The following is a 13,190-nucleotide window of genomic DNA, read 5'->3' on the forward strand; positions in this document are numbered from 1 at the left end:
CTTGGCTGCTAGGCCTGTAGAAGTTGATGTCAGATGAGAGGCTTGCCCTTGAGATTCGTTCATACCTAGGAATGCTGGGAGTTTTCATAAACCGTTTCACTCTCATGAAGAAGTCAGGCAAATAGGAAGTGACATTCTTTCTCATCTTCTCTTGACAAAAAAATCCGCCTTGGATCCTGTTCCTACCGTCTGAATCCACAAACATTTCCTGCTGCAGCAGTGTAGCCTCCACAAGGGAAAAAACAGGCAAGTCTCCCAGGCTAAGGGGTTTGAAGGTTTCCTGAGCCTTACCTCCCAGCAAGGCAGAAGCAGGGAGTGGCAGAGAAGTGGGATAAGGGAGCCCTGCAGGCTCCAGCAGCAAGCGCTGGGGGTAGGGGAAGGCGAGAGGGAGGAGGAAGCCTAGGACTGACCGGGCTTCAGGGCAGGGACAGTCCACAGGGCAGAGACAAGGCCATACACGGAGGTCATAAAACAAAATTTATCTTTAATTTGTAAGTGTCAACAGCAGTACAAAAGATGGAGTGATGACGACTAGATTAAGGGTAGAGAGGACAGTCTTGAGGTAAATGAGCATAAATAGGCAGTTCTTATAGACACTCCCCTGAGGGGCCTAGGCCCCACCATGGCATATACATTATCACCCAAAGATGGCATGTTTAACATATCAGGAAAGCACCTTGTGCAAAAAGGAAAAAAAAAAAAAAAGTAGCTAAGGTGCCAACATACACCAGGATAGATAAAGACAGTGTGTCTTTCAATTTTGTCTTTTCCCTTAATTATGAGGCAGAGGAGGGGAAGACTTTGAAAAGTACCACTGAAAGGTTATTCAATGTTGAGTTTTATCTCACATCAATACTGCACAACGAAATCCAAGAAGTGTGTGTATGCAACAAAGCTAAGAACAATGATTCATTCCTTGAAATCTGAAGAGATTCTCTTTTTTTTTCTCATTTCTTTAATCCTTAGCAAACTTTTTTTCCATTATCAGGAGGAGAGTGTGAGAAAGATGTGATGACAACCCTTTTAAGGTCATTTAAAAACTTTACACTGGACTGTACAAGATTTTTTTTTTTGATAAACTATTTACATTTCAGACTTTCAAACATATTCAAAGCAGCAATAGACACTAGTTTTTATGGTTCTTGTTTTTTTTTTTTTTTTTCTAATTGCCCAAATAGTTACCAGCCATGGGCCAAGTAGGTACCTGCATTATACATAGAATTTCTACAAAGAAAATCTGCAGTTAAAATTTGCTCAAGGGTGTATTCGATGCCCTCAGTCCCAAGGGCCACACCCGCAGTGTTGCTAGAGGAACCAGCGCAGTACCTTGGCAACAGAGTAGCAGTTGTCTCAACAGCCCTACACAAACTTTACACTTTGAAACAGCAGCCAGCATGTCAGTCCAGCATGTCAGTGAATTGTGCTGATTAAATTAACATAGAATACAATCTCACAATATACATCACAAACAAATTACAATGTCGGGAAATAAAAGAGTTACAATAAGATAAGTTATGTAGTAACAGCTTATAAGCTTGTCTAAGGTAATAAAAATTTTACATGGCAAATACAATAATGAATGAACATAAATGCTAAGCATTCTAATCTGCTACAAGCTGGAGAAGGGTACAATAAAGACTGCACTTTTTCAAAAAAGCAAAAACACATATGACAAAGGAAGACAAACGGAGAATGCACATGAGCAGGTCTGCAATGTGCAGCATACAAAACAGTTAAATATTTGCACATTCCCCATACTCCAAGAGCACCAGCACTGAGGCCTCACTTTCTGCCTGTGGTTCTTCAGGAATAAGAAAGTACTGAGCAAGATATGTCACTGAGTTGCCTTCCAGCTTTCGTGTTGCCATGGACGACAATCAGAAGAGAATCTGCACTAAGCTTCACCTTTCTGCCTTGCCCCCTCCCACCTCTAGCCCTGCCTCCAAGGTACCAGCATTCCCAATACTTGTTCATGAGCTTTTGGAAAGAAATCTGTCCCCAAAGGAAAAGATGGGGTGGGGATGAAAGGGAAAAGTGTTTGCATATCAGTATTTTCAGTGATATTAGCAGAGGATTACGCTCAATAGTACATGGCATCAGAAACAGAACATAATCGGCAGGAATAACAGACAGAAGTTGTTTATTAAGGAAGAAAACATGTCAGGGGACAGATGACTTAAGGAAATGATGCAAGTGCTTTAGTAAAAGGACAAATGAGGTCATACAATATTATTATACTTTGAGAAGTGAGCTTAAGTGCCAACTCAGTCCTTAGACAAACATATACAAAATCAGGCAAGGCTACAGCAACCATTTTTTGTCATATTCTCATTAAAAAGGAAGACCCAGTAATAATTTCAATACATTCCTCTAGCTGCATTCTTTGCAGTTGTTGGCACTTGGTACAGGACTTCTCGTACGGTTTAAATCTACGAAGCGATCCTTTTTCTTTTCCTTAATGAGTAGGTAGAGGTCACCTCTTTGCAGAATGAGTGAATTAAGAGGAGCAGCCTCAGCTGTGGTGTGACCAGGCTGCCTTCCTACTGGGGGTAGATGGGCTTCCTTGAAACAATCCCCGCTTTCACTAGTGCCTGTGCCCCCCTGCTCGGGAGGGTGTGCTCCGGAGAAGCAGCCTGGCTTCACAAGGAAAAGAAAGAAGCCTTTAATTTCAGCCCTAGAGTGATCACACCCTTTTCAAACACCCCAGGCTCCAGTGGGGCTCATGTTCAGGGGAGGCCAGAATTTGACAAGCTCAATAGCACTGTGAGCCCACACCTGAATTTAGAACTTGGCCTGAGAGATGGTGTTGGGACCCTGGCAAATCAAATCAGGCCTGAGGACAAGGTTGGAGAGTATCAAATACCAAGTGGAGCGAACTGATGTGCTCCTGAAAGAGTGAGCTGAATACAGGTGAAAACAACAAAGCTTTCGTACCTTCCTGGAAAAGATACCACCTCACATCTGCCAGCGAAACAGAGACACTGCTCGACTGGCTGTTCCTGTCCACAGACTGACCTTTTCTTTCTCTCTCTCTTTCTTTCTTTCCCTTTCTTTCTCTTTCTTCTTTTCTTCTTTCTTTCTTCGTTCCTTTGCTTCCTTTCTTTTCTTTCTTTCTTCCTTTCCTTCTTTCTTCGCTTCCTTCCTTCCTTCCTATTCCATATGGTCCATTTTTTTAGGACAGGATTGTCTGTCAGTGTCCCTATTCTAAGTGACAAAGAAAATCCTGATCCTGCAAGTTCTTTAACAAAATGGAGATGTTTACCTTTGATTTGAAGATATTATAAAATAGGGAGCAATGAAAAAAAAAGTTGATTAACATTCTTTAATCTAATTGGCATGATGAGGCTTTCATTAATGGCCAATCTCAGAGGCAGATTTTTGCCTTTATAATGGCATTCATGCTTCATGCTATTAAATGGTCACGGGACTACCTTATAAGATTCATGTGGATTCACAGAGCAAATTGACTCCCTCCCAGCTGTGCTGGAAATTCACCATGTTCAATTCATCAGCTTTCTATGAGAAAAAAAGTGAAAGGCTGAGTCTGTGGACAGTGGGTTCTAAACTGTACGAGAACCCGAGTGAAGGGTTTTCCTGCTCCAGCTGCAAGTGGGGCTCTGCTCTCTCACTGTGGCTGATAATTCACTACCCCATGAGGTACAGTGACTTGTCAACTTCTAGTCTGGACCAACATACATGGATAGAGAACAAAAAGGAAATACATAACTTATATTTCACTAAATATTCATGAACCAAAAATAAATTCTATTTCTATGTTATATTTACACAATTAGAAAAATCTAAAATGAGATGGTAAAATCATAAAAACTTTGTTTAAGCCCCACTGAAAATAAAATGAAGTGATCCCTATGATTGTCATTCTTAATTTCCATGGATATTTAGAGCCAAACTTGGCTAATAAATAGAATAAACTGCTTATGTGCAGAATTTAGATTCAAATACAGCATCACTGTTTGACCCAATGAAAGAGACGTTTACAATCAGATCATTCCTGAATAGCCTTTCATTTTTAAGAACATGGCTAGGAGTAACTGAACCCCAGTACTGAGGCAGAGCTGGAGCTAAAACAAAGTGTTCATACACACATGTATTTTGCATAAATAAATGAAATAACAAGACATAAAAATGACTCAAATCCGGCAACTGTGAGGCAAGCCCACACGAGTCGAAACAGATGACTTTTGTTCATGTAGTTTTCGTACAACAGCTTCACATTAGTCAGAAGTGATAAAAAATACCATTTATATCCAGTGCTTATAACACTTACGAAACAACATCTGTGAGTGTGTGTGTTTTTTGTTGGGTTTTTGTGTTGTTTTCTTTTTTTTGTTTCTTTTTTTTTTAAACTACAAGCAAAATCAAGTTTCAGTCCTAAAGAACAGTCCTTTGTTCTCCACCAGCCCAGAATATTATTTTGGCATGGTCATAAAAACAAACAAAATTAACCTACTATTCTAAATGTTTGCCTTTGTGCAAAATTAATTACATACAATACAATGCTAGCCATACAGCACTCTACCTATGCAACAAAATCAAAAAGGAGTGGGAGAGGGCAAAAGCAAGAATCAAAGAGAAAGAGGAAAAGAAAATGTGAGAATGAACTGAGGAGGAGAGGTATATAATCAAAAGAAACCAGTCAGACAATAATAAATACTCATTTTTTTTTTTTAGAAAAATGACCTCCTCCTCATTTGAAATAAATGTACAAAAACAAAGTTCCAATCCCCAATCAATATTAAGAACCAAACATTCCTATCAGTACCTAAATCAGCTTATAGAGAGCACTCCTAGCTAATGACATAGACAGTAATGTCTTGGCTAGACCTATTTATCGCTCTTAGGTATGGCCGTGAGCACTCTTAAATAAATACGAAGGTACACTATTTTCTTCCAAGTGACAAGATGGCTCAAGAAATCCGATGGGGCCGTTCCTATGTCCTGGTGATCAGATTCTGGTTGTCCCATGAGGTGAACAATCCCATTTGCTGACATTCTCCCATTGAACTACTCGGGGTGAGGCTCCCCCGTAGGCAATCAGTCCTGGATTCAGGAAGGTCAAGATGGCATGGCTGAGCTCCCTGGCATTAGGAGATGAGGAAGGAAGCCTCACTGCCCTCCCAACGCATCAGCACATCTCCAGAAAAATCCTCGTGTGACATGGGCAGTTAATCTTGTTCACACGTAGGCATGACCCCCACGCGGCCACAGATGGAGGGAGTGAGCCAGAGGAACTTGTCTGCTGCCCCAGGAGTGATCTGTTCCCCAGAATTAACAGTAGGAACATCCCATTTAGGGAATGTATTTCCCCTCCTTCTCCCTCCCTATTGTTTTCTTTCATTCTCTGGATGTATCATGACAATTTGCCTCTGTCTTTGCTCTGAGGCTGTCATGTGGCTGCTTGCATCCTGGGGATTTTGCAAAGAACTCTCTAGATGTGCCAGATGGGACAGGCAGCTCAGTGAAGAGGTGCCAGCCCATGACAGCATCCCTGTGGACTCCTACATGGCCCGCAGCTTTGGGCTTTAGGATTGGCCGCAGGACTCTCCTGCCTGGCAGTCACCACTGTTGACCCTTGCTGCTAAATGGCATTCAGGGGAAATGCCACCGATGCAGATCCTACCACTTGTTGCTTAACTGAATTAGGGGAAAATTCTGGCAAAAGATTCAAAGTCATGGTGAACCTCAGGGACATTCCTGTTGAAGTGTAAGTCTCTACACCTGTATCCAAATACACAGCTCTACAGCCATATATACACCGATGTTCAAAAACAACTATATAGGTATTTAGTAGTATCTTGTTTCAGAAATGCTTCCAGATGTTCTGGGGACATAAAATCACTATGTACATCTTTTGTATCTAGCAGGAGAAGGAGGTGAAAAGGGTTGAATAGTTCTTTGGGGAAGGAGGGTGAGAAAAAAGAATTATTAAATTAATGCCACCAACGATTTTTTTTTTAAATAAATAGTAAGTGGACCCTTGACATTCTGGAATGAATAAATTATTTAAGAGAAAAATGTGTTAAGACTGAATGTCAGGGTTAAAGGCAAAGGGATAATGGATGTAGTGAGAGGTGGTCTCAGGCAGAGAAGACCACCGTGTCGATATCTGGTGTGGTGATCGCTCTAGTGCGTGCATACCACGTCATACCACGTCACACTGATGGCACGTCAAGAGGCAAACACGATTGGGTACATGCGCTGCGGCAACCTTGTTCATTCCTTACAATATCTTGTCTCCAGATTCCTGAGTACTTTACCATTTTCTGGAAAAAAAAATATGTGTGGTTTGCTATTTTATTTTAAGATGCCAAAGATTGTCTAAGACTTTGCAGTGTCTCCTTTAAGACTTTTAAAATATTAAGATTCAAAAGTTATGAAAAAGTTTGGCACATTCAAAGTTTAACTCTACACGTGGAAAAATGGAATTCCGAGGCCTTTTGAATATGCTCTGCATGCAGCTGCACACGCCGTGGATTTGTTCTGTTTCACAATATGAAATTCTCAGTTGTTTTCTAAAATAATTCAGAATAAAAACACATTCACAACCTGTAGGCCGGCACAGCATACCTGAGTGAGAATGTTTAACCCCATCTAAAACAGTAACTTAAACCTTTATCAACATCCAAAAGAAAAAAGTAAGACAAAAATATAAGACTTGTAAGACAGCTATGGGTTGAGATAAGTTTTCAAGTCCTGGTGTCTCATATTTAATATGTCTTCACCTAAATTAAAAAACAACAACAACAATAACAATAACGACAAAAAAACTCAAGTTCATGAAAAATCAGGGAAAACTTAATCTGTCTCACGCTTTACGAAACAATTAAGACCATTCTGCTGATGTAATTGTGGAGCCACAAATGCATGCGGGCTCTTTAAGAACTTTTTTTGTTGGGGGAGGGGAGGTGAAATGTCAGAGTATTTTAATTCAGCAAACAAACACTTCTCAGTTGGCACTGACAGCTTCCGGGGCTTCATTTTCACTGCTATAGTCTGATTTGGGGTCGTCTTCATAGTCATCATACATTTCCATTTCATCCTCTCCATTAATCATTTCGTTTCCAGCTAGGCTTCCGCCGTCTGTCTTCATGCCGTAAGAGCTCTGGATGACTGGGAGGCTGGGCTCCGGGCTGGCCGAGGTGCTAGAGCAGTCAGAGGTCATCTGAGGTGACGGTGTGGTAGTTGCCATAGTAATAGCACCAGGATACACAACACCTGTTCCTGTGGTGATTGGAATCTGGGGCTGCTGCCTGTACAGATTCAAAACAATAAAATAAAACAGAGGGAAATATCTATATACACATGTTCTTCTGGGTGGCTTTGGAATTCATCCCTCACACAGTCTCAGGGGGGAGTCTGTTTGAAATTCTAAGCAAATGATGAAATGGGACAAAGGTGTTTCCTGGAGGAGTTCTGCAAACCTCCCTGATGATGTGGTTGAGGTTAAGCAATACAGTGGAGCAACTTATTGACGGTTTTGCAACATGGAAGCAAAGCTTTGATAACCCTTGGCATTTGGAACAAATACTGTAGTTAACTCCACAAAGTTACTTGTGAGATCATTTTTTTTAGGATTTCCTAGAACATTACAAAAAAAAAAAAAAAAGGCTGGTAACATGAGACATACTTTAATGACACTGTTAAGCAGGTTTATGTCTTCACCTTGGTTTGAGAGCTGTACAAAGAAAAAATCAAGATGAGGAAGGATCCTATACATCCCAGAGTCAGATTCAGTAAAGCATGTATTTGGTATCCATGTAAATGTCTACTTATTTCTGTGGTTAAACCTGTAGGGAAGCTCGTTGAAACTTCTATTTCCTAATTATGGAAGGATCATCTTGGATGTCATTACTCCTGTGGCCCTGGGCTGGAGCCAGGGTTGAAGGATTCAGGAATGAAGAACATTGAGAGCTTTGCTACTTAACAGAACAACACACGTTGCCTCATCCTAGACCCTAGTGGGTGCCAAGGCTTGGTCACACCAGATCAGTCTGTCATCATGTCACTCTACTTCAAATAAACTTACCAGAGCCTTTACAAAGGTCAGTCTCTCCCTCTGCAGGGAGACATGGCTATCTGTCTCTCATTTCCCTTGTAACCTGAAATATTGAAAGAATGAAAGACCTACTACCTAGCTCGAAGAATAGGACTGAAACAATATTCATTCATAGATGCAATATTCACCAAGTGTTTCTCAATCTTTAGGGACATTAATATAAATTCACTTCAAACTGCCCTTGTAACTCTTTTCTGAGCCTCAGTTTCCATCCATTTACAAAAGCTGGGATCAGTGAAGTCCTGGAAGGTCCTTCCACCTTTTAATACTTGACTTCAGGTCAGTCGATCACTTGAACGATTCTTACTGAATGTTGAATAAGAATTCAACGTTCAATGAGAACGTTGGATTTGAACGTTGAATTGTAGAGTGAACGTTTCAATCCTACCCTGAAACTTTCTATCCACCTTAATCTAAGAGGAAAATACTCTAAATTTGTGAAGAATTAACTAAGTTACCAGCTGTTTTTTGAACGTCCTGAAGGAGTATAATTTCTCAAGAGTTGTATGCTTTCCAGCCTGGTAGAAGGAGAAATGACAGAAATGGCCTAAAATCACACTGTGGGGTATCTGATAGTGCTATCTTTAACAACCTCTGTCAAACACCATGAGGCATAATATTGATGCCTTAACCTTTAACTAACATAAAATATTTTCATATAGATTATCTCATCCAGTTAACATTGTAACTCCATGAGGTATTATTATGCCCAGTTTTCAGATGAAGAAAAGGAGACCTTGCTTAAGATCCTATACTTAGTAATCAGCACTGCTGAGATTTGAAGCTAGATCACCTGACTTGAATTCCATCATTCTCTCCTCTAGAGATATTCAGTATACAGATACATTATGCTTACTACATTCCATAAAAATTCCTGAGCTTGCAGAGCCTGTAGGCATCCAGTTGATACTAAGCACCTGACATTGATCCATTTTCTATGTTGCTCGCAGTGATATTTTGACTGTACCAAAGAAGAGGATAGAGAAATCTAAATCCATGTGTAGAAACATCTGATAAAATACTGGCTTCCCTTTCATAGAACCAAATTCTAACAACAGTATACTTCTTGCTTCCTAAGTTTAGGGCAAATTGACACAATTAAATTTTATGCTAACCTACCCAAAGCAATAAATGCCTCATTAATTTTTTTTTTTTACTGAGTTTGGATAATTGCAATAAAAATATTTTTGCCTTAATCACATAATGAGTGTAGAGTGAAAACTTTTACTGCAATATTAACCCATTTTACAGATTTCCCAATTTGGTAAATGAATCTCTATTTGTTTTCTCTTAGTGTTCCATTACCAAACTATAGAACTAGTTTGTTTCATTTGCAAACTATCAAATGGTACATTTTCTTTTCATGAAGGGCATTTTCTTTTTGCAAAGAATAGGTGGTCATTTTTTTACAGTATTTTAAAATCAAAATATCTATATAGCTATTAAATAAATTTGAATTGACCTCTTGTTATGTGCTATGGATAATGCTTAGATGTTTTTACTTTATCTTCTTTAATCCTCACAATAAGTCTGAGAGAGAAATATCACTTCCCCTATTTTACAAATGAAGTAACCAATTAAGTTCCAAAGATTTTTTGTTGTTGTCCAAAGTGACACAGGTACCATATCCAGGAGTTGAATTCTTTCTTTTTTCACAAATTCTCTACTAGATATCAAGATTAGGATGAGAAAGGTAAGCTCAGACTATCAGGAAAATACTTAATCTGAACCAGAATCCAACTCTTCTACACTGAGTTGCACATATTTAACAGTATTTGGACATTAACTTGGTGATGGAACACTGAGAACAAACAAACAAAACATCTTTCTGAAAGTGAGACAGAAGATATTCAAAAGCCTGCTACTAGGTGGTAGAGGGATAGTAGATGGCGTCACCCACTGCCTACAACCCCCATCGACTTCCTATCTGGTCAATTCCCCTTCATTCCTTGAAGATGGAAATGCATATAAAACTTCTTATCTGATTTGTATGTTAAAAAAAAAAATCTCAACCTTAAAGGTGCAATACTGAACTGCTGATCATTCTTCCATATACCTGCCCCTCTCATAGCCTTTCAGATCTTGGCTAATGAGTACTTCATCTTCTGACTGCAGGGGCAAATCCTAAATCCCTATATCCAATCCATCAGCAACTCCTATTGGTTTGCTCTCAGGAATATATAATATTCAGAATCCCTCCACTTTTGCCACCTCTAGCTCTACAAACTTGGTTTAAGCCATCATCAACTCTAATTTGTTTTATTGTAAGAGTCTGCCTCCTTAGTTCAGGGCACATTCCCTTCTGACAATATGTCAACCCTGTAGATAGAGTGATCTTTTCAAAACCTAAGTCATATCACAATACTCTTTTGCTTATAACTCTTCAATGTCTATCCATCTCACCCAGAATAAAATTCAAGGTCTTCACAATGGCCAACAAGTCTTTCAGAATTTGGCTCCCTACTACCTCTGACACCTAGTACTCATCCCAGCTATTCATTATGCTCCTACTGCTCTGACCCCATTATTTCTTGAACAAGCCAGACTCAATCTCACCTCAAGATCTTTGCAGTTGCTGTTCACTCTGCCTAGCTCTCCCAGATATCTGCATGGCTGGCTCCCTCACCTCCTCATGTCTTTGCTCAAATTTATCTTCTCAGTGAGGTATCTATATCCACTCATTTTAAAATTGCACTCCATCCTCTAAAACTCCCTACTCCTTTCCCTCATTTACTTTGTTTTAAGGCACTTACTACTATTTGATATTTATTTATTCATTCATTCACTCATTAATTGTCTGATGTCCCCCACTAGAATGCAAGCTTCATGAAGATAGGACGTTTCACTGATATAGTCTGAGGATGTTTCACTGTTTAGGCAGAGCCTGAAACATAGGAACCACTCAACAAAAATCTGTTTTATACATGAAATGAATTAATGAATGAACTAGTGAATAAAGGGAAAACAAATGAAAGGCTGAGTAGCCCATTCTAGAGAAGATGTAATGCTCTTAGATATATGGGAGAGAGGGTAGTGGAGAAGGAATGTGAATATAACTATCTTTAAATGCTTGATATGATTCTCTTCACACAAAAGGAAGAGATTTGTTCTAAAAGGGACCAAAGAAGAGGATCAGAACCAATTTACAAAGTAGCAGAAAGGCCGAGAATGGCCTAGTTAAGAAGAAAGAACTTTCCAGCATTAGAAGATGTTCCATAAGGAAACTAGCTCCCTGGAAAGTGGTGAGCTCTCTAGCCCTAGAAGAGTTCAAGCTGAACTTAGAAGGACTCCCACAATGACTACAGAGGCCCCTTCTGGGTTACCATTGATTCTGAAGATACAAAATCATAAGCTGACTGTTATGCTGGCCTTGATACCTCATTGTCATCATCAGCGTAAAAATAGACTAAAAATTTTGAGTATAGCTTTCAAGAGTTTCCAAAATACTGTTTTACCCGACATATCTTACTTTAATGCCAGATAAAATTCTTAGGATAGCCTCTTTATTTATTATTGAACATTTTCATATTTCTTCCTTATATTCATGTTCTCCTTCATGCCAAAATAGGAATATCTACCTGTACTTTTGGAGAAGGAAATGGCAACTCACTCCAGCATTCGTGCCTGGAGAATCCCATGAACAGAGGAACCTGGTGGGCCACAGTCCATGGGGTCTCAAAGAGTTGGACACAACTGAGTGAACACTCACTCACTCACCTGTACTTTTCACCAGGCTGACCCTACCCAAACCTCAAGCCCCCTTCTTCAGGAATGGACTATAGCTGGCTCTAATGCGTAGTAATCTCCCTTCCTCTGAGCTTTACTTGCTCATCTATATAATTGAAGTTAGTACTTCATTATACATCATATGGAGCACCATGCAATGTATTCTGTGTGTGCATGTGTACATATAATAAACTGTTATTTGCTAACCTATCCATGTAAGTCTCTGGCTTCTCTGACTATAGCATTCTCTGAGAGCTCACTGTGGATAGAATTAATGTACTATATTAACTTAGTACAGTGTTAGGCACACAGCTGGTTTCAGATAGGCCCAGTCCCTTACCAATTGACTGACTAATCAATTAACAAAATGGAAAATCCAGCCAGCATGCTTAAGCTTTGTCTATCGGAAATTACTTTCCTGAAAAGCATTTTTCCTTCCTTTACAGATCAATTACAAAGTCAAAATTCAAACACTGCAGATTTCACAAACAGGAATAGCTGGCAAGCATTGGGCTTTATAAGTAATGAATGTGCACATCAAAACAAAAGTTGTAGACGTTTGTAAAAGTATACCTATGTAGCTGATATGAGTAGAGATGGCTAAGAACCCTCCCTCCTAGCCCAAGTAGAATTTGAGTTGACCCTGATAAAGTCCAGCATTGTGGTTTCCAAATCACAAGAACATTCCTGGAATATATAATCTAGCTTTGCCAATTGCAATAGAACTATTTATTTATGTTGTCAAAGGCCCTGTTTGCTGATCCTTCAGACTTTTACAGTATTATAAATGAAGGCAATGAAGTCTGTTCCTCAGGAGATAAACCTAGAAGTTGCATATCTTTTTATATTACCTATTAGAGATTCTAATCCAGCTTTCTCTATAGGAGGACAAGACTAAAAATAGTATGTCTAGTCTACTCAGTTAAATTTGTAAGTATCTTATAGGTGTGATTCAACCTCTTTAAGATCAAGATGGCAAATGTTCAAATCACTTATACCACAATCCAGTAGAACATAATTCTTTACAATATGAAATATATACCTAACACATGGCATCATTTCTCTAGAATAAGAATATTTGCTCTAATTTGGGACTTACTATGCGCTAGACATTGTCCAAGCACTTTCGATATATTAAGTTATTCAGTCTTCAGAAGGGTCTGAGGTTGTAGGTATTATTGTCATCTCCATTCCATATATGAGGAAACTGAGGTACACAGAGTTTAAATAAGTTTCCCAAGAGCAAGTGGAGAGTTCAGAAGAATGAAAGACACTATGGGTTTCCCAGGTGGCTCAGTGATAAAGAACCTGCTTGCCAAGCAAGAGACACAGGTCCAATTCCTGGGTTAGGAAGATCCCCTGGAGAAGGAAATGGCAACCTACTCCA

At 39.4% G+C, this 13,190-nt stretch overlaps 1 protein-coding gene across 34 annotated transcripts in view; it reads right to left on the minus strand.

The window, feature by feature from the left end:
* Window positions 1–464: 464 nt before the first annotated feature.
* The window catches only part of SOX6 (SRY-box transcription factor 6), a 716,878-nt gene continuing 704,152 nt past the window's right edge, over window positions 465–13,190 (minus strand). For all 34 annotated transcript variants that reach the window (XM_045162970.1, XM_045162964.1, XM_045162959.1 and 31 more), the window contains one exon: window positions 465–7,271. In XM_045162970.1, the coding sequence (XP_045018905.1) occupies window positions 6,968–7,271 (304 nt within the window). In that variant the 3' untranslated portion in view covers window positions 465–6,967. The remainder of the gene's footprint in view (window positions 7,272–13,190) is intronic.

This window comes from Bubalus bubalis, chromosome 16 (genome assembly GCF_019923935.1).
Source record: "Bubalus bubalis isolate 160015118507 breed Murrah chromosome 16, NDDB_SH_1, whole genome shotgun sequence".
In the NCBI taxonomy this organism is placed as follows: domain Eukaryota; kingdom Metazoa; phylum Chordata; class Mammalia; order Artiodactyla; family Bovidae; genus Bubalus; species Bubalus bubalis.